Source organism: Tetranychus urticae, chromosome 1 (genome assembly GCF_039701765.1).
Source record: "Tetranychus urticae isolate SD_2017Ah chromosome 1, NJAU_TeUrti_SD_1.0, whole genome shotgun sequence".
NCBI lineage: Eukaryota > Metazoa > Arthropoda > Arachnida > Trombidiformes > Tetranychidae > Tetranychus > Tetranychus urticae.
The window spans coordinates 2,212,499-2,235,397 of record NC_142958.1 but is presented as its reverse complement, the minus strand read 5'-3'; the positions used below and the strand labels follow the sequence as shown (position 1 = coordinate 2,235,397).

At 30.3% G+C, this 22,899-nt stretch overlaps 2 protein-coding genes and 1 long non-coding RNA gene across 7 annotated transcripts in view; 2 read left to right on the top strand and 1 right to left on the bottom strand.

Annotated features, from left to right (window-relative positions):
- Positions 1-494: 494 nt before the first annotated feature.
- Positions 495-8,603, bottom strand: LOC107367904 (23 kDa integral membrane protein). Of its 5 annotated transcripts, none has more exons than XM_025160503.2 (6): positions 8,340-8,603; positions 7,717-7,797; positions 7,457-7,585; positions 2,064-2,249; positions 1,919-1,993; positions 495-1,522 (listed from the first exon to the last, which is right to left on the bottom strand). In XM_025160503.2, exons 3-6 carry the CDS (start codon positions 7,520-7,522, stop codon positions 1,136-1,138), a joined length of 714 nt encoding a protein of 237 aa, XP_025016271.2. In that variant the 5' UTR covers positions 7,523-7,585; positions 7,717-7,797; positions 8,340-8,603; the 3' UTR covers positions 495-1,135. The 5 variants fall into 5 exon arrangements, with proteins under 5 accessions (XP_025016271.2, XP_089124557.1, XP_015791154.2 ...); XM_089268431.1 differs by lacking the exon at positions 8,340-8,603 and adding an exon at positions 8,085-8,173; XM_015935668.3 differs by lacking the exon at positions 7,717-7,797.
- Positions 8,604-9,281: 678 nt separating this feature from the next.
- Positions 9,282-22,899, top strand: part of LOC112539542 (neuroligin-4, X-linked-like) — a 49,242-nt gene continuing 35,624 nt past the window's right edge. The window contains exons 1-2 of the mRNA XM_089268421.1: positions 9,282-9,895; positions 10,257-10,511. Of these exons, the coding sequence (XP_089124547.1) occupies positions 9,625-9,895; positions 10,257-10,511 (526 nt within the window). The 5' untranslated portion in view covers positions 9,282-9,624. The remainder of the gene's footprint in view (positions 9,896-10,256; positions 10,512-22,899) is intronic.
- LOC112538707 (uncharacterized) lies at positions 11,116-12,856 on the top strand. The gene is made up of 2 exons (XR_003082005.2): positions 11,116-11,771; positions 11,837-12,856. It is a non-coding gene; the product is annotated as an uncharacterized LOC112538707 (long non-coding RNA).

Below are 22,899 nucleotides of genomic sequence, written 5' to 3'. Positions count from 1 at the left end.
AAGGAGTAAACAAAAATGTAAACATTCCTAAAATATTAATTTTTAGTTCTAAACTAAGTTATCAGTAAAATGCTAATTACTAATGAAATATACTATTAAATTACTAATCCTAATGAAAGCTTGTTAAAACTACGAGTCACACAACCAGATATAAACATTTCAATTTTCAATCTTCTGCTATTTTCTTGTGTTAACACATTCATAGTGTAAATGTTGCATAGTTAATGGTTGCAGTTAATTCTATCCTTTGATCGGATTTCTTGGTTATCAATGAAAGCTTGACTGAAACTCTCGATGGAATTGGATAATTGTGCCTGGTTTTTGATTAATCAAGCTTCTTAGAGTTCAATTCTAATCCACTGGAGATAATTGTTATTGCCGTTACATCATTTATCCATAAGAAAGCCAGTTTCAACAGATAAGATGAACATTGAAATGGGATCAACTTTTTTATTCAGACTGTTTGGAGATAATAAATAGTGAAATCATGATAATTTTTGTGATTTATATTTTAATATCAAGGAGTAAATTAATACAGCTTTACATGATACCAAAGAGAGTGTTAAGTCACATTGATTTTGAAATTGGTCAATGTGTTAGATGACAAGATTTTAAAATCTAAAAGATGAGACAAATTATTGACAAAAGTAACAATTGGGAATGACGAGGTATTAAACAAATGGCAAGATTGAAACTAATTCAATGATCATAATGGGCACTGATGGACTTTTTGAAACATTTAAAAGTGAAATGGAATAGGAGAGTTGCGATTTTAATAAGATGAGATCGATCAAAGAATTGCAAGATAATCAAATAACTGGTCGTAGTGAAATCCGTATTTTCACAAAAACTGCTGCTTATATCCATTTGCGTTTCCTTAAATGTTATTTAATAGACAAAAATTATAAAAATTGTTCTCGATTTTTCATTCCAAATCATGATCCTTTGATTTAAACAAATCTTGATGTCCAGTGGTTATCCTGATTTTAGACGAAAAAGTGGCCGGGTGAAAATGTGTTGTCGATGTAGTCTAGAGAGGTGAGCTTTTCGTCAATTAGATACAAATTGTTTTTTTTCATGTACAAATTAATATTGTTACATTTTTAATAAGTAATCAAAGACTGTATGTAATAGTTTAAACAGCATTGGCGAGGACACAAGCAAAACAGGCGGCCATCAGTAATGTAAATCCAATGATTAAAAGGATAGCAATCATTACGTTAAGGAAAAGCTTGAGTAAATCACGCAATTCGGCATCGCAGCCCTTTTGAAATTTGACTTGATCAAGTGAACATTTAGTTTGGACACTTCCTGGCGATGGTTCTAAACAGCAAGAGGCTGGCGCTGTTGAATCACTGAATTCTGGTAAGTTGGCTGACCACCAATAAGGACCACTGTAACCACAACATTTGAATGACCATTGAAGTGAGTCAATAGCAGCTGAAACCGAACTTCTTTGAGAGCTATTTATTCGGTACTCTTTGAAAGCCGTTTGAAGTTGCTTTTCCAGAACATCATCAATCTAATTTAAAGAGAAAAGGCAAATCAATTAGTCAAATATGAATAAATTGGATACAATGAGAGTCGTCAAAAAAATCATAAGCTCTCTACAGCTTTGTTTCATCAATTCCTGGCAAGCTTGCTGCATTATAAAATACACATCACCCAGAGTGATTCAATTTAATCATCCTGTTTCACTAAATAAATGTAAAACTTGATCAATAAAATGGCAAAGTCATAGTGTGGATCAATCGATCGTCCATGGTTATGAATTGACTCTCAAACCGTTTTTTTGAAAGACAAGGTTAATTCAGTATACAGTTGCTCTTGAATTACGTTCATCTACTAGGTTTTCTAGGTGATAGATGAGTCTTATGATTTTCTCAGGAAACTCATGCGTTAGTTAACTCCATTTTACCTTGTAATTATAGACAATGAATATTATAACCGGAACAATAAGAAGAATTGCTAAAACTCCAACCGTGAAACAATACTGAAAAAAAAGTGGAAAACAAAATTAGTTTATATGTTGCTAAAGTTACATTTGGATTAGTTGAACTTACTGTACGAAGCATACATGAATTTTCCCGAATAGCACCGAAACAACCAAAGAAGCTGATAATGAAAACAGCTACACCAGTTAAAATGACAATTATCGCTCCTAAGTCCGGCGTATCAATTATTTGCTTAAAGTCCATAGATTTAACTAGGAAATAAATTCCCAATCCGGAAATTGCTGCACCAAGGCACTGAAGAGGGAAACAAAAACGGAAAAGACAATTAGATTTAGTCAATTAAACTTGATTAGTGCAAAATATAAGCTTGAAATTAGCATTTCAGTGTGACACTCATATAAGGCCCTTCAGTTAGAGCAACCAACATTGGAAGTTACATGTCAATGAGGATTAAAATGTGTGAACAATAAAAATTAAGTCAAATTACTCGTCAACTGATGATTTGACCATAAGCATGTAATTGTATACAAATATAATAAAGCTTATTGCAGTGAACATCATTAGTGTCCAGCTGCATGTTTATTTTTTTGAGCAGTTAAGTCAGTCTTTTGAATATGAGCTTCAGATAAAATTATTAGCATTGAGCCGAAGATTGAACTGAATTTAGGCTAAAACATGATCTAATTGATATTGAATTCAAGAAAATAAACCAACTATTCAATATGCCATTAATTTTATAAACAATACACACCACTACAGGGTGATCGGAAAGTTTCTGGTGTGAGGGGCTTTTTCCCCTTCACTGCGCAAAGACACTGTTTGGTTTGTTGTTTATTTTCAAAATAAAGGTTTATTTAGTATTTCAGTATTTGGTTTGTTTTCCATTATTTTTCAACATTTCATGTATTCTAACACCAAAGGAATTCACAAGGGAGTAAAGGTAAGATGAAGGTAAGTCATGCCATACATTTTTTATGCGACTAATAAGCTCTTCTCTATTTTTTGGTACAGGATTTATATGTATTGATTCTTGCAAGATACTCCAAATGTGTTCAATTGGGTTCAGATCAGGAGATCCACCAGGCCAAAAATCTTGTCCCCAGTAATCATCACCCATCACTGATTCAATCAAATCAATGGTCGTGGCAGCTGAGTGACCAGGAGCTCCATCCTGCATCAACACCGCTAGCTCTGGGTCAACCATCACATCAACATTATTAATTGCATCAAAGTAAATAGGCAATATGTTTTTTTTATAATAATTAGCATCAACATTTACTCCTTCAGGAACAATATGTAGTTCGGTCTTACCGAAACCTGAGATTCCTCCAGCAACCATGACTTTGATAGGATTTTCCGCCACTCTTCTACGCAGATATTGCCCCTCCCCACACACCAGAAACTTTCCGATCACCCTGTACTCTCTTAAGGAAACACAATCTTCTAAGTCGCCATCTATCGCATAGATCTAACTTATTGTGTCAGAGGATATCGATAACATGGGTCGTCTAACGTTATGTAATTAAGTAACTAGATGGCGACTATGAAAATTTCCTCAAGAGAGAGTGAAAAAAGTTTCCTTAAGAGGGTAGTGGTGTGTATAACATTTTGACTCCAAAGGGAAAAATTGATTTTACAATCAATCAACTGATCTAAAATTATTGGCAAAAATTATTTGATTGATGATGAGTTGACCAAGTTGAATATTGATCCAATATGAAAGTAAAGTTTATTATTAAAAATTAAATCAATTCATATGGACTTTTTTCAACCGATAAAACCTTCCAAGATTTATATTAGATAATGATTAAGTGATTGAGAATCAACAATGCAAATCTAATACAACTGTAAATGTCTATTGGCGTGATCTATAGCCATAAAAGAAACACGTTTTTTTGTTCAAGTTTCACGATTACTTTAACATTAAATGAAATCAAGCCTAGCCATTGAACAAATACTTTAAAAACTGATTTACTATTTAGCTTGGGTTGAGTGTAAAACCAGTTTAGGTTCAAGTTAAATTCAATTGTTTCGATAATCGAATGGTAAATAGATTTAAACTGACCTAGTTCGTAAAAGTGAAAAGACGTTGAAAGGTTATTGAAAGTTGTTTAGGTAATAATCTTGAAGATATAGTTAAAATGTAGGAGTTAAACCAATAAATCACTTAAGTATTCAAGTTTGGTTCAGCAATTGAAGGGAATCGAGTGATTTTCAGGTAAATTTGAAATGCTTCTGAAAATTTTATGAGCCAAATAACGATGGACGATAACAAATCAATTAATTATAATGTCGTGTTGGCCATGCAAACCAAGAAAGTGAAGATGAAAATAATGAATAGCAAGATATCTTCATGATAATGATGAAGATTCAAGATTATCAAGTTAAAAGTGGTTCATGATGAAGTCTATCCCTTTGAGTACTTGATAGATATTTTCAGCAAGTCGTGCAATTTGATGGTTGACTTTACAATGAAAGGTTGATAAATATTTATCAAGCTACAAGTCGTATACAAATTAAACTTATTTAGGACAAAATTATTGACATGCAAAAATCAGTCACAAGGTGAAACTTCAGGGGAAATACAAGTAAATACATGGAAAGTAAATAACATTTGATAAGCCTTGATACGAAGCAACTTGACCATTGATTAGTGTTTATAACTGGATCATTTATTAATCGAGTTAATGAACATTGAACAGTTTTGTTACGTTGTTATGTAAGGTCAAGTTTTCAAAATATCACAGGTTGAGTTATTTTTAGTTGAAAGGTAATTTAGCATAATTGAACCTAGATTTAGTTTCAACCTTAATTTAACTGGGTTAGTTTTTGTTAGTAAACATTAGATGTAATGATTAAGGAATAAAATCAACCAAAATATCAATGTTCAAGGTTTTCGCTTTTTCTTTGTCTATGGGTTTTCATGGGTTTTGCATGAGTTAGTGGATTCAGGTTAAGAGTGGAATGATTAATCGGAAAGGAGAAAAAGTTTCCAAATTAAACTGGAAAAAGTTTCACCAATTTAAGATAATTATGATTATGATTATGAAGAGAGGAAACGAGATAAAACTTATTTATAAAATAAGACAAAGGCAAGTTAGGAATACAAAACAACATAAAGATGGCTGACTTCGTTGCGTGACATCGATATTTAATCTTTACATTAATCGGGGAGAAAGTGATGGAAGGGTTTACTGTATTGGGTCAAGGATTAAATTTGAACATTTTAAGATGATTATTGCACTAATTTAAAACTAAACAACTGATCAACCCTTTCTTTAGTCTTCTCAAGAATAAGGTTAATCATTGGAAGCTATTAATTGAGAGATCAATCGACACCAATTATCACAATAAAAGACTAATGATCACACCAAAGCATTATTCGGAGAAATATCGGAGACAAACAGTTTGATCATTAAAGATATAAATCTATTCCAAATGATTTGCACATGTTGAAGCATAAACAAGTTGATTAAGAAGGTTAAACAATTGTTGATCATTGACAATCGATGTAAATCGCCAATTGAAAATCAAAGATCAACAAGTTTGATAAAATCAAACAGGTTCAAGAGCAGGAGATTTACACAAGAGAAAGAGATGAAACATGAAGAAATTTTGGCAGTTTGTCGATGGTTAATTACTTTCATATCCGAATCTCACATTTAAATTAAGTTCATGGATATTAATGAGAAAAAGAAATCATTTGAAACTGAAAATTATTAAACAGCACGCAAGAGAGGGAAAAGGGCTCTAAAACCTAACAGTCTCTAGAAGGATCTTGTAAGGCAAATAAACTATTAGTGTCAGATTACGTTAGAGTTCAACCAGATTTCAGTTTTTGGTTTTACCAATTTGTCTCCACTTGCCTTATCTAACAACCTTAAACATTAACCGCCATTACTAAATTGTCTTGGCAAAGTTCAACCAATGAAATCATATTTACACATGAATCATTGGGTAGAATGAAAATAATGTAACAAAAAAACCGTTTGTCGAGACACAAAGATCAACATAAGAAGTTGAAAGATAAAACAAATGATTTTTCTAGTCAACTGTTTGCTCATAGATTGCGGGATTGATGATAATAGAGGCAATGATATATGAACTGATAACACGTTTGAAATTATTACTTTTTGGTTGATAATTTTTTAAAAATTTATAACATTTTCTTTTGCTTTTTTACCGACTTTACCAATTTTTTGATACATTAAAATTGGTAAAGTCATAAAGTCCAAATCAAGATTCAATTTTTAAAGGTAATCAAGCTTGTAACAATTTGGGATTTCCAAGGACAATCGATTAAAAAATCATTTAAGAATCAAAAGCCTCATGCGAAAAAAAAGAAATGTGAAGAACCTCATTTCTGCCATGGAAAGTGAATGTTGAAATGATGTTGACTGATAAAGATAAATCAACAAGTTAAAGCATAATTGGGATTATGTTAACCTCAATTTTTTCGTTAACAACTTTAGTGTTTGTTTTTTTGTTGGATTCTGTATGATTTTAAATCTGACACCGAGTTAATGAACTGTTAACACTTTCATCTTGTAAATTATTCTAGAAACTCTTTTTTTCTTCTGGAAATCATTTCAACATTAAAAATTCATCAAGTTTAGGGTGAGGTAATGTACAGGAAGAGTGAGAAGGAAACGCTCAACAAAAAAAAGCTGTTGGACATGAGTGTAAGGAAAGACAATAATTTGTTCTATTGTCAATATCTACCTGTTTTTATCCAATCATGGAAGTTGTTTTTTCACCAGTTATTTGTTACCTGGACAACTATTTACCTTCCCTACTAACCACTACAATAATACATCAACTTTTGTTGTTAATAACAAAATTTCTACTGAGCTTTTCTCTCTTTCAGTATTCCCTTTGTATTGTAATTAGATTGGTTTCAACAAAAGAAGTACTAGAAAAGGCAAAGTGACTTATTTATTGCACAAAAAAGCGAAATACAAAAAAAGTATTTAAGTGACTCAATTATTTTTCGATAATGTATCATTAGTATTGAACCATTTGAGTTAAAATGCAACTGTAGAGAGCAATTAATTGATCGTTGGTATAACACCTTGATTTAACAAACACGCATAATAATGGGTTGTTAGTTGATAATTCATCACAAAAAAATGCTGTGAGTAATCTGGTTATCACTAGAATAATCTAACTCATTTCTCATGTGTGAATTTATCTAAAGAAACAATTAATTTGCCACAATCATTGTATTATGGTGGTTAAAAATAAGTCAAAAAACACTTTAAACCCTTTGAAAGGTTCTGCAATGAGTCAGGTAAAACTGATATTCTGGTTAACACAACTGTTGATATTTTGATTTTGCTGATGCAACCTAATTCTATTTAAACCTGAGTAAATCTAATAGACACCAATTGACATAAAAAAGACCAATTTAAGTTGGTGAGTGAAAAAAATAAGTAATCAGTAGTTGAATAAATGCAGTTAAGTGTTTTGATAGAGTTTGAAAAGCAAGGAAGATTACTTACGACAAAAATAAAGTTGAATGTGAACAAAATCCATTGAATACACGAATTACTACAACCTTTAACCATGATGATGATGTTGCAATGATTAAAAGGTGACAATCAGGGTGAGAATTTTAGTTGAGAAACAAACTGCAATGTAAAACAATAAACAACAATAATTAGTAATTTCATCAAACAGACACCTAAAAACAATACACAAAAAGCAAAAGAGAAGCAATCACAAAAACACTAAAACGCAAAATGAGAGACAAAACACTCACACAACAAGAGAGATGAAAAATAACTGTCAATTTGTTATTGATGAAGAATAATGATGATGTTGATGATCAAATTGATGTTCACTGTGAGAATAGAAACGGAAAGTTAACCCAAAAATTGTAGAAACAAAGGACAGCAATGATGAAAGTTTAGACGATTTCAACTTGACAACAATCTAACTCAACGTCTTTTGGAAGAAATGAGAAAAAAATGTTTCTTATCAATATTCCCATAGAGACCAATGTTTCTCCTTCTTTCTCCTTTTTATCTTCCATTTCACTTTCTTTCATAAGTCAACTCACTCTCTTTTAATTTTTCTCCCTCTCCTCTTATCATCTTCATCATCAATCGTAAATATTATCCACATTACCTGATATGTTTTGTTTCATCTTCTCAGGCCTAACTCAGCACTTTCTCACCCTACGATTTTTGACCCAATCTTTTCATTCTCACATCACAACCATCATCACTTTCTCCCTCTTTCCTCTCTCAACATCCTCTCACCTCTACCTTTTCATCTTCATTATTTTCTACCTTTTATTACAGTAAAAGGAAACAATTATGGTTTTCATTTTTACCACATTAACAAAAAAGGATAAATATATTGAAATAACATGAATATTACCTAAATTTATCCTTTCCCATTGGTTTCTTGTTTTACCCTTTTTAAAAGCTGTAATTTTCCATTGCAACTTTACCGTTGAATCCACAATATTTGATTCAGGAAACAATAAATTCTTGAGCACTAAAACAATGATGTTAAAAACAATTTTCACTTCATTAATAATTTGATTTTACTATCGTATAAGTGAAGAAAGTATTGATCAGATTAAAATTTGACAATTATTTGTTAAAATGTAGAAACAAAACAAAACCAAACTTTTGATGAATCTTAAATTGCTTTGGTTATAATAAATATCTCTAGATGGAAGCATAAACTCAGCTGACTAAAGGCGTTTTAAAGCTTCTAAAACCAGAGATTAAGCATCGGAATAATCCTTAAATACACTGTAAAGCCAATTTTCAGAATTACTTGAGTAATTGAGTGTTAAACTTTGAATCTGAGGTCAATTTGCTTATAAATGGCTAAGAGTTGATCATCTAAATTATTGATGAGAAAGAAATTGCTTTGGTTATGATAAGGATCACTAGATGGGAGCATCAACTTGGATGAATTAAGTCTTCTTACAAGACAATTTAAATTGTTCATTAAAGGTTGTGCATTTAATGGCTACTATTGATGCATTATTTTCATCTTTTCAAATTAAATTTAATAACTGATTGAGTGTTATGAATTGCCTTGAGTTTTATTTGGAAAGTCGATAAAGGTCAAATAGACTGAATATTTGAAATATACTTTGAAAAATTAGACGAAATCTAATTAGTCGTAAACATTTCTCTGGCAATTTATAAAAATCGAGATTCTAGTCAATTATTTGAAAGGAATTATTTGAGGAAACAAATGAGAAAAGATTTAGTCAAAAATAGTTTATCTTTGGTATGAGAATGCCCTGAATCGAGAGCACAAATTTGACTGAACATGGAGGGTAACAGAGTCAGTCTGAAAGCATCTTTACTCAAGTCAACATTAAACTTTTTTTTGGCAGGATGAAACAAATAGCCATCAAAATTTTTCTGTTGTTTTCAACGGGTTACAATCAACATTTACTAAATTACAATAGTTCAAATTGAAACTATCAAAGTGATTAGCATCATTTTTTTATACCAAATTAAGTGTATGGATTGACAAGTTATTATGATAGATTAAAAACAAGTTACTTTTGTGAATAGTTTTTAGATCTTGAATTTTCTAGTTGCGTTTGTTAGTAATTAAAATTGTTTAACCACCATAAAACATCGTAATATTCAATTGTGCACATAAACAAGGGAGTTTCAACTTGAATTTCAATATGGATAAAAGCCAGTTGAGTTGTAAATTATCATCAGAACTGTTTTCACCAACGTTGACATCATGTAAAGTGAGTCACCAAGTGAGATTCATCTTAATCATCTCGTTGATTACCAATTCACTAGTTTTTTGGTTAAACTGTGTAACTGTGTTAGCCGATTTTAATCAAAACAAAAGACCATCTACCAGGATAGTTTCCACCAAGTATGGATCATTGAGAGGAGTTCATGTTAATTTAATGCACAATTTACAGCCGGTTGAAATGTTCTTAGGTAAGTTCAAAGGTAGAGATGGCAATTGTTTCCTCTTGATCTAATAGAACTGTTAATCGGAAGAAAAAAGAAAAGAAATGTTAAATATTTACAGACTTAATCTGGATTCAGATCTAATTTGCTGATTCTATTCAGTTAAAGGGTAATGTCAAAATGTTGAACCGATATGTTAAACACCAGGCTTTCAATCATTTGTATTAATAAACAAAATACACATGCTTACCTAGTCATATTAATTTTAGAAACAGACTAAAGATTAAAATAGATGCACGTAGAGGAAACTTGCATATTAATCAAATTATACTTTATCAGTAATCAAAGGGATCTTAACGATTGTTTTTGAATCATTCAATGCCATAAGGTATTCCATATGCAAGTCCACCAACTGGTAAACTAAGATTCATGCCTCCAGTAACTCCAGCTCATTGGAATGGGATCAGAATGGCAGATAGCTTTGGTCATGTTTGCCCACAAAATTTACCCAACATCACCAATGAAGCTGAATCTCTGAGAAAGATGACTCGAGATCGTTTAACACATTTAAAACGATTGATTCCATTGCTCCAAAATCAAAGTGAAGATTGTTTATACCTCAACATTTATACTCCAACTAAAGGTAAAAAAGAGAATAAATTTAATTATTTAATTTAAAAGTCAAAAATGTACTCACAGTTTAATTAAATTGAAGCCTTGTTGGTTAAATGTCAGTTGGTAAAGAGAAAGTCAATCTTCAGTTCTGGAAGTAAAATTTTTCTCCAAGTTAACAAACTTTCCTCCTAATGTCTTATTGATTGACAAACCGTCTCTTGATCAATATTCAATATTTCAATGTCTCATTTAATTATCCAGTCAAGCTGTGGTTTAAAGTATCAAGTTGAAAATCTCAAAGGATAGGAGCCATTAAGAATTACTTATACGTTCAATATTCAGGGTAAAACTTGGAAGACAGAGAAAGGTGTCTTAACTTGTAACCAAAGCTGAGGTGAGATTAAGTAAAGAAATTAAAAATACATTGCAACGACCATGTCTCTAAAGACGAACACAATTTCAAAGAGATTATCTAACAAATTGAAATACAAAATAAATAAAATACAATCAAGATAAACATAAAAGATGGTAACAATTGATTTAATTTCAAAATAAAAAACCGTTTTTATTGAAAAATGAAAAGCATTCAATTTACTGCCATCTAACGATTTTTATAAAAACACTTAATGCCGAGAATCTCAACTTGCTAAGAAAACGATTTTCTTTCATGATTGACTGAGCATTTATGAACGCTTCTGAACTATCCTTATCCTTTTTATCCTTATTTAACGTTAATTGTGTCTGTATATGTTCAAGATCATTAACTAGATTACAACTTTATCAGCAATTCATTTAATTGAAAGAGATCAATCGCTATATTTACTGTTCGACGCCTCCACTTAGTGACTTTATAATGTAACCTTTCCTACTTTCTGTTAATTATTACATTGTTTACCATTTAAATTTATATCAAGAAATGATCATTTTACAATTTAACCATTGCTTACAATCTCACCTTAACCTGTTCGCAATATCTCATCAAAATGTGATTGAAAATTGAACTTGTTTCCAAATACAAAGCGTACAATACATGTTTTTACAATTGTTTGTATCTTTATGTATTTTACAGTCTGTCAATCTGTTCATTTGTTATTATCTTTATTTTGCTTTTATATTTTTTTCCTCATCCCAGTCAATCCCTCCTATCATTGTGATCATCTATCTGTTACATATTTTTCATCGTAAAAGATTTTTCATCTTTTTGCTTCCATCAATACTTTTTATCTTCATTCTATCTGTTTCTTGTATTCTGCTGGATAAATTCACCTTGTCACAACACCAAAGCTAAGTAAAATAACATTTATCTCTTGTTTTCCTTCAGTTATATCTTATTTTTTCCAATATTATTTTCAGATAATTCCGTTTATTTCCCTTTCATTGTGAGCTGAAACCAAGGAAAAGAAGGAGAAGGAAAAGAAGAAAATTTTACAAAAATATTTCATATAATGGATCTGATAGCGTACATAATGATGATGCAGAAGCTGATAGCTGGATACATATGAATATTGGTTGTTGCTTAATCTAACGAATAAAAAAACATATCAGATTCTGGATTCAAAAAGAGGCAAAATGCTGAGAATGGAGAAATTAAATGATGAAAATATAAAGATAAACCTTTAAAATTGTTATTATATATTTTGTTTTGTTGGTTTTCCATCATCTTTATTGTATTCCCTTTGCTCTTTCATGTTGTACTTGTACAACATGGTTAAAGCTCAATACAATAATCATGTTTGAAATATGAAAAAGCAAAATATAACAAACAAAGAAACCAAAATAGAGGATAAAATACCTTGAAACACCAGCCTGATGCCATTGCCTGTTATATGCGTATTTGTGTTCAATTGATTATTTTCTTGTATCAAAACAATTTGGAGTGAGGCAAAGAAAAAACGAACCTTCAATACAAATATTAATATTATCATTATTAATGGATTGATAATAGTAATGATCATCATTCCAATGATTCTCATTTTCACCATTCAGACAGATTCATCGATGGATTTACAGCAATATAAGGTTAAGATGAATTGACAGGAAGCTAGGTATTTCCTTGATATCATATGAAGAAATTTTCTCTCAACTTTTTCATCAAACCAGAAAGTTCTTGATTCTTCTTCACAAGTCAAACCATTTCAAAGGACACCTCAGGTGAACAACCATTCAAAGTTGTCCAAATGTTTAGTAAATTATCATTTCTGTTTTGCATGGAAAACCATTCATCTTGACTTATCATATTCACTTGAAATGCTGATTTGCTTTTCATTTAACTTCTGAACTTTTCCTTCAAACTTCAAGACAATGAACTGATTTGTAATTTAATGGATAACCATCATTATTTAAATATATTAACATGTACCTTTGCTTTAATCATTATCAATTTCCATGTAATTTTTTCTTCTTCTTTTCATTCCTTTTTCTTCTCTCTCCATTGTCTGGTTTAATGAACTTTTCTCTCCATGGTTAATGAAGATGAGACCATCATGGAAACATCCAGTGATTCCCTCTGAATCAAGTGAGAAATGGTGCATTTCCTAAACAAATCTCTTGAAGATGTTCAATTGTATTGCAGAGTGAAATAGGGAAGCCAAACAGATTAAAAATACACAATGAATGGAGAAGAAGAAAAATAGATGAAAAAAAGAGAGAAAGATAAAGTGTGGATAAATGCTGAGACGATTCCTTCTGAATTCATGATCAATGGCTTAGAACTTGTTGTTGTTCAAGTTGCAAGTTTACCCTGAAAATGCATCATGAATTTTCTCCAGTCTTTCATTCCATTTCCATCATCTTTATGCTTCTTCTTCTTCCTCATCTGACTTTTATTTTCCTTTTTACATTCACTTTTTTCCCATTTTCACCATCTTTACATTTCATATTTAATTTCACCTTACCTATCAAATTATAATCATAACTGCTTTTCAGATGATCAACAAAAAAGTTAACCTTTCAATCACATTGAGATTAAAGTGGATTATTGAACAAGTTTGTCACAAAAGTTCTGAGATTCATTTTGATGCTCTTAGTAGCCATAAAGTTTCAAGTCCTTTTTGAGTCGAGTTGGTTTTTTTGGGTTTTTTGTCTGATTCTAGGTCAATGTTTACCAATCAGCCCAGAAGCGGACAAAAGACTGGCCCAGAAAAAGGACTTTATCTCTGCTCTAAAGTCCTAAGGAAGGTTTCATTTGTTAAACATTTAAAACTCATTTTCATTATTGATCAACTTAACCACAATCTCAGAGTCAATCCATTATCTCATGCAATTTTGATTCTCAATGATTAAATGAAAAGCCAATTTCCAAGTCACAAAGTCTTACATAAGATTGAATCTTGAATTGAATTTGATTTTTTAAAATTTTCATTTATTCTCATCATTGAACATTGACTGACCATTAACTACTAATCAAGTGAAGTCTTACAGTTGATTTCAAATTGATATCAAACTCCTTCCCTTGATCATCATCTCATTTCACTGGTAACATAAAATCTTAGCATCCAATCTTTCCTTATTTATCATTCACTTTTCATCTTCTTTTTTCCCTTGTGCATATAAAATGACTATTTAATGTGATTAACATGAGTTACTATGAAAGATAAGGTGAAATTACTCGAAAACCTGAACATTATCCAATAACAGCAAGTCTGTCATCACAATTCAATAACATCATCAATTGCCACAATTAACATAATCATTAACTTATAATTTTACAAAACTCATGCAAAGTTTCACATTTGGTTATTTTAAAGAATAGCAATTAAAGATGATTCCAAAGCATACAATTAACTTTCTTAAGTGACAATCAAATTTGCTTATTAAACAAAATTAATTGTCTCACATCACACCAATAATAATAGGATTGATCAAAATGAAATTGCAATAACAATTACATTCAAACACATAAAAAACATTGAGAGACATTCCCTGTGAAATGGATCCCTGGGAGGTGATTCAACAAATCATGATAGAAATGAAATTGTCATGAAAATGTGAATAATTATTAACAATATCAATAAATAATTAACTGTTAAATTGGTTATCATTTCATTTAATATTTAGAAATTTTTTTCTCCATTTAATATGCTTTTTTCAGGGAATGTTTGTTGTTTAAAAATGATATTTATTTGAGTATTTCCGTGTTGCTACATTAACTTCATGTGAACCTTTGAAAAGTAATTTATCTTAATATTAACTGAACAACTTTCATGAACTTTTTTCTTCTCTCCACTTTTTTTTCAATTTTTGTCTGTTATCTATTCGGTAAAATTCATCTTGAAATATCCTTACTCAGTTTTATCACCATTTACTCTTGTGATCATTTCAATTTGAAAAACCCTTAAGTTGATTTTATTGGCAACTAAATTTTATTATTAAATCTCACTGAATTGCATTGTGTCAATGATTAAGGTCAAGTCTCTTGTGAGTTTGTTATGAAATTTTTGAGTTCACCAAATAAATTTCAATTAATTTCATTTCAAATTAAATATTAAATTTCAATAAAAGTTTCAAGTTTAATAAGACCGAGTTGCGAAAACTTTTCAATGATGATTTATAAGATTATCTGCTTGTTCCATTAATATATTAAATTTTACCTGGTCAACCTTGTTTCTCTGTTGATTTATGATTATTGCCATGAAAGACCACAGCATTGTTGCTTTCGTGATTGCAGTAAAATTTGAAGCAGAACGGAAAATATCATTTCGAATCGGTTCACTTATATTAAGCATTATCAATGTTGGTTATTTTAAAGTTAATTTTCATGGTTAAAATTTTGGTTCTGATTCTAGGTTTTGGATGTAATTTGGAATTTTCAATGATTCAACCTCAGCGTGATGAAAGGAAAAGTTTCATGAGATAGAAACCTGAAAAATCTTTGATCCTGAAAATTTGAGTGTCCAAGATGAAAATGAAAGATTGTATTTTATATAAACGAAACTGTGATGATAATGATGGCGATGAACCATTTTAAAAGTAACAAATAAAATGGTCCATTTGATGATTAAGAAGCTGGAATTGATGACAATGAAATGATGTGAAAAATGAGTTTATCATTATTATCATCAACATCATGTTCACAATTTTCGTTATCAATTGAATACTTGGAACCATGAGCCTTGCTTATAGTTATACCTTTAAACTGCACGTTCAATCGTTATTTTTCATTTCAATTTTCATCATTAAAAAAGTTAGCTTTTACAATTCATTTGAGATTAACATTAAAAAGTTGATTCAGCAAAAATATTAAAATGTTTCTTGATTAACTTTTCTGTTTTTAGGTTAATTAAATGGTAACATTTTAAATTGTTGACCAACTAAAACTACAGAAGCTTAATTAATATTTCTCAATGTTGTTGGTTAAATTGTTCCCATGAGAAGCAAGCAATTCAATCGCAATTCCATCTGAATAATAATTAATTTTCAATCTACTCATTATGCAGAATAAGATGAAATTGAAAAATTTAATGGAAACTTTCAATCATTTTTACATTTTAAATCATTGTATTAAATTTCAAGCTATAATGAACATTTTAATTCTCACTTTGCAAATATAACTTTTAAATTAACTAATTGAATAATGACTAAAAGATCCTAAAATTTATCCAAATGATTGAGTTATTCAGAGGAAATGAAATCAAGAAACACTCATCATTGGCTTTAAATATAAGTTTAGCATCAAGTAAAACTCATAAAATTAAAATCATTAAAATTCAATATCCAAGGAAAGTGTATCAAGTTATCCGCTCCAAGTTCAATGTATAAAGTCCTAGTTTGGAACAACTTGTCCACTCTAGGACAGCTTTTTTTCTGAGAAATGTCCGACTCTGGGACTGCGTCAAAAGCTACGCTTTTTTGTGGTTTCTTTCAAAAGCGTTTTTTAAAAGAATTTTCTTGAAAAACTCACTCATTACCATACTATCAGGAAGAAACATTGATTTTGATATTTTTTCTGGTTTACCTTTCATTTGCAAACCCAAAGATTTCGAGAGAATCAAATACTCACAAATCTGAATGATGAATTTGATCTTTATTCAGATGACCTGGAATAATTTTCATGTTGACCTAAAAGAAAAGGCTAAAAGCTAAAGAGCTTCATTGTAAATTAGAAACTGTAGAAGAGTTTGTTGCAAAAAGATTCATCTTTGTTAATCAACTTGTTACAGTTAACGATTTTCCCAAAAAAGGATGAATTGTTGGCAATTTGGTTCGATTGCTTTGTTGTCTTTTTGATCAAATACAAGTTAAGGTGAAAATATTGCAAATAATAGAAACGATAATCATGATGAACATTTCTTTTCATTTTTTCATCTCTCATGAGGCTTGCAACTGTAAGCTTTAAGGTTATCCTTTTTTGGTCAACTGAAGGCAACACCATTCAGCCAACATAGCAGAGTCAAAGTATCATATTAGATTGACCAATGAACATAAAAGTGACTTGTTTTTTTGTACTTTTTTTGCACCAAATGAAAAGGTCCATGTTGATCATGAAAAGGGCGAAATTCATTCTGTCAACGATTCTCTTGCTTCTTCTTTTTTTTTAAAAAAAAGCAAACCTTTTTACTGACCTTTTCACTGCAACATTATTATTATCATTATTAAGGTCAATACTTTGATAAGTCTCTCATGATGCATTATCTATACTTTTTTACTCTCATGGTAGAGATGACCAAGGTCCATTCGTTATTGAACAGAGCTCTCTTGGGTTATCTATCTACTTCAAGACTCTACTTCATCACCATCATCATCATCTTCCTTCTTCCCGGTTCCTACAATGATCTTGCTTATAAATAGTTTGTTGATTAATGATTTGACTAACATAATGTTACCTCAATTGGATATAAATATCCGTAAGTTTAGTCCATTGATCAACTTGCTGTTATATAAATGGATTATCAAGTCAAATCATTTATTCAAATAAAAAAGTCAACTCGACATTACAATGGTCTAGGAGACTGGCAAGGAAGTTATTAATGATGTAATTCAGTCAAATTTTATTCACCATTAAATTTAATTTTTTTAATTCCAGCAGCAATCACTTTTGATATAAGTGAATGGATAAAATTTTGATAATTGCTAGAGATTCGTGAAGGTTCACTGGATGGTCAACTTTGGCTAGTTGATAGCGAAATGGCGAAAGGTCGTAATAGCTTTTCATCGAAATGCTTTTCTCTCTTTCCATTTTATCCAATTGACTTGTGGTGGCTACTAATATTGATCAGAAATAAGTTAATCTAATATTTGGAAACAATTCCTTGGTGAGTTAATCTTTAATAAACTCTGTATTTAGACAGCGTTTGGTCAGGAATATATTGGGTTAGAATCAGCAGAAAATATTTGACATATTATACTATTTGTACCTATTCCTGGGATATTAACATTTTCTGTCTTCTTTCATACTAATCCAGCCTTTCACCATTCACTATCAAGGAAACTATTTTGCATTATCCAAATAGCCATTCAGCTCAAGGGAATGGAGCAAAAAAAAACTCCAAGCATTGAATGCAGTTCAAGATGATAAAAAGCCAACCTTTGCAATATCAATATCTTTAAATCCAACTCTTAATCCAAAATTCAGATTATTCATTGAATGCTTAGTCAAATCAATCAATTTTATGAAAAAAAATTCCTTCCAAATGAATGCTAATTTTAATGATAAAAGTTTATTTTCAATGCTGATAAAGTGAGCATAAAAAATGACTGTGAAATAGTCATATCAAGTGTCTCCTTTGATGGGACAAGAGTCACTCTTCCAGGTTGAAGTTAACATGTAACGAGACACTTATAAGACTATTTCGCAGTCATTGTTTATGCTCACTTTACCAGAATTGAAATCAACTTTTATCATTTTAATTGAATCATTCATTTGGAATGAAAATTTACCATAAAATTGATTGATTCGACTAGAGCATTCAATGGTGAGAATAATCTAAATTTTGGATAATAACTGATGGATATGGATAATATTGGTTAAATAGTCGAGTCAAGTGTCTCTTTTGTTGGGACAAGAGTAACTCTTCCAGGTTGAAGGTAACACTTATAGCTCGCTAACTTACGTAATGTTGACAAGTCAAATTTTTGTTCAAATTTTTCGTTAACATTGGTACTCATGAAGGTGAAGATGATTATAAAGTTGGTTTTGGTGAAGTGATAGCTTAATTTGTGTCCAAAATTAAAATAAAATGAAGATAAATCAACGTTAAAAAGACCATTTCTCAGTCTCAGTAAATCAGTTGATTTGGATTGAGTTGAAATTTGATGAAATCATGAGATAATCAATAACAATTTAATCCTGTTAGGATTTATTATTACGAGGGTAAACACGGAAAAGTTGAGGTTTAGTAATCTTATATTTCTATTTACTTGAACATCATGATTCTCACCTTAACCAGAATCGACGGATATTGTTTAACCTATTATCTGTTTACCCTGAAGCAATGAATAGTCAATTTTTACTCAGCTTGTCATTAAATGATCAATGTTGATACAATTAATCCTCCAAAGAGAATTGAATATTCAATCGTTCATTTTGTTCAAAGTTTCTTTCCCATTTTGACCGATAAATAATGAAATTTTCACAGCTCGAAAAAGCATCAATGAAGGCGATGAAGAAAAAATTCAAAACTACTGAACATAAATACTTTAATGGACCTTTTCAGGTAAACCTATTGATCGATACTGTTCAAAGGTGTAAGAATAACCTTTCTTAAAAAATAGACAATATCATGGTCATCATCATCATTACAACTCGACCAATTCTGAAAAAAAGAAGCTCAAGAAAAGAAACTTTCAGTGATTTTTTTAAACGATTTACCAACAAAGTTACTGTTCATTTAACATGTTAAACAAAAAAGTGTTTGCAAAATGAAATGAATCAAACATTTCATCGTTTCTCTAGAAATGTTAGTCTTTTGGTGTAAAAGGTGTGAAATGATCAAAAATTGATTAACTGTTTAACTCGCCAAATTGAAATTTAATATTTCATTCTGTTGGAAATCATGGAAACAAATGACATCAATATCTTTCAACTGAATTTTACGTTCAAATTGAGCTTTGTTTACATTCACTCCAAAGAAAACATTAAACAATAAAATCTGGAAAAGTTGAAGCTTCTTGTCAATGTTTCCCTTTTTCATGTAAAGAATAGTTTAATGATTGAAATCGACTAATTTTCATGTTCATTTATTGAACAATTGTTGACCTGAAAAGGATTTTTGAAAAAATTTCTGCAAATGAAAAGCTAAACAGTTTATTTTGACAATGAAAAGTAAATGGAAACTGTGATTTAAACTCTTCTCTTTTGCCTTTTAAGAAAAATATTGACTCAATTTCATGATAAAAATTGTGTTGAATATGTTATAAGATAAATTGAACTCATAAATATTGAATTTACTATTAATATCTTGAGGGCTTTATCAGGCCAAAACCTTCCTGTAAACGGAATAAATTGTGATTGAAGTTGAAAGATGAGAAAAGGTTCAGACTTGAACACTTATTGATTCACCCAAATTGAATGCACTTTTACAATAATTACAATTTTCGAGTGAAAAATATTCCAATGAACAAACATGAAACTTCCCATGTAAAATCCCTGTAAAGTGATCTCGACATCAGCACTCGATAATTATCGTCCTTTTTGTCTCATTACTCTGCTCGACTATTAACTGCAACTTTCCTCAGTCTTTAAGGTTACTTTTTTTCCTCAACAACGAAACTCGAATATTAATTTCATTAAAAATAACATTTTTTTCCTTCTCCTCCTTCATCATCATCTTAATATTTTGTTTCAACAATTTCTTCTTCTTTTTTGCCTTTCCTTTATTAATATTGATGATTAACTGTTGATAATAATGATGAAAATTGTATAAATAATAATAATGTGAGCAAGGAAAATGCCATCAAAATTGAGTCTCAAAGTGTTTGAACACAATGATAGTAATCAATCGTTAATCTTTTTGTCTAATTCAATCAAATAACATCATTAATTAAACACAGTTAAAGTGTTCAAGTGTATCAAAATTATGCACACAATTTACATATTAATCCATCATTACATTCATCTTGAGATCAACTTACAAATTGACTTTATTTCAATTGAACCATTAATTATAGCAAATGGTTGAAACCCAAATTAACCAGTTTATTACCAGAAAAAAAGGGAAACATTGAAATGAGATTCAATTTACAGTTTAAGAGATTTAAGACGAGAGATTAAAGCGATTCTCTGATTAACAATTAATGCCATAAATACAATCAATCAGGTTTTGTCGTAAATTTGAAGGAAAACATTTTCTTTACCAGAATTTATGATTCCATTTTTTATATCATTACAGGGAATAAGTTTATACAGAGAAAAAGTAAATCATCAATCTGAGGAATCATTTTGGCCGATTTTCTTCTCAACAAAAAATTCATCTTTTCTCATCTTTATTATCATGAAGATCATCATTTTTGTTCAACTTTTTTCTTGGTTACCTTTTTTGCCTTCTTTTCAAATGGTAAACATTTCTTTCAACTTCTTTCTTCTTTAACTCAGTTGTTTCCTTATCCAAGTGTCACCCTTTATTTTCAACCAATTGTCATGATTGTCAGTTCAGTTGCAGATTCGTCTGCCTTTCCTTTCAAATGAGTTTGGGTGAAGATGAAAAACTCCCACAAGAGGCTCATGCAATTGACTTTAGCTTGGAATCAAGTCAAACATTTTCACTGCTTTTCCTAACAAACTTCACAATTCTGTCTTTCATCATTCCTTTTTATCCTGTTGATAAGGTAAAGATGACGAATGGCCTGAAATGACAATAAAATATGTTTTAACAAACATTTTTTTACCAACTTAGTCCAACTTATTGACACAAAATGATGAATGAAAAAAACATTTCAATTTAATGTCCATTCATAATGAATGTCCAACAAAGTTTCCAAAGTCAATATCGAAATGAATAATAATTAAATGAGAATCGCAAGATTAACTTGAATATCATTCAACTGTAAATGAGAATTCTATTGAAAAAGTTAAATCGCAAGCGTACAAATTGAGGTACAATAGCAATCATTTCCATGAATAAAAGTCCAAGAATTTTGGACTTGGAATTTTTCTTGAACATCTTTTCACTTTTCACCTTTTTTCACTGAATTCAACTTTATTACTCTTTTGCTCAAAGAAGCTGCCCAACCGAATAAAATACCCAGATAAACCTTAATTTTCATGTTGATTCAGTTTCAGTTGGTCAGAAAAAGGTGAAAACTTGCAGGTAAAGGAAATCGAGTGAAATTCCATTTCAAAACGAATCGCAAACCAAACGGAAATAAAAAACAAACAAGAAAAGACTTTCAAAGTTAATGATTGAAACTCATTTTGGTTGAGCAAAGTCTTCAGTTTCCTAATAACAATTTTGTATTTCATCTTTGGCTTACTCTTAAGAGTTGAATTTCAATTAACCTTTCACTTTTAAACTCAGACTTTTCTCATCATCTAATCATGCAAATTAAAATTTCAGATCTCATTATTAGATTGAATTACAAGATTGCCTTCCATTAAAATTATTGATACTTTACTTTCGAAATCGAGAGTCAAGACTAACAATAATTCAATCTTGTAAAAACATTCACATTGGTTCTTTAGTCCTGAGTTCAGTACTTCAAAACAATTCAGTAATTATGAAAAGAATATCGAAACATTGGAATCGTTGAATTGATTGATTGATCTTCCATTGCATTTCCATTGGCGTTTTCACAGAAAATGTTAATTCGAGTTCATCTTTATTCCATTCTCTTTACCTTTATCATTTTAATTTTAACGTGACTTAAACTCATTATTGGGATGATAAATTGCCATTGAATGGTCAGTCACATGGTTATTGGTCAGATTGGTTATCATGTGGATATTTTCTCATATTGGATCGGGAAAAATTATTGTGCTTCTGTTGGTTCAAAGATAATTACTCAAAAATAACAAGCCAATTAATTAACTGTTAACATGAAATGTTAATGGTTGCAGCAAAAATAAATAATGTATGTAACATTTTAAGGCCATTTAATAACATTTATTAATAATAACCATTTGTGGACAATAATTCCATTTAAATTAACTTAAATTTAGTTAAACTAATAATTAAATAAGCACTAGATCCAATTGACCAAGCACTAGTTCCAGACATTTTCAAGTTACCACTTTGGAGTCATAATTTCAACTCCCCTCAATAATCCTTTCATTAAAACAAAGAGTTAGTTTTGCCCTTCTGACCATTGTTGAGAATAAGAAATAAGACAGGGGAATAGACAGTATAAAGAAAGAGGAGAATAATTTCGACCATTTCTCTTTCTCAATTTAAACACTTAATGTTTGAATGTTACATCCCCCCACTTTAGGTCAGAGGCACACTCCGTTCCACGATCAGTTGGATAATAATATTTATAATAATTTT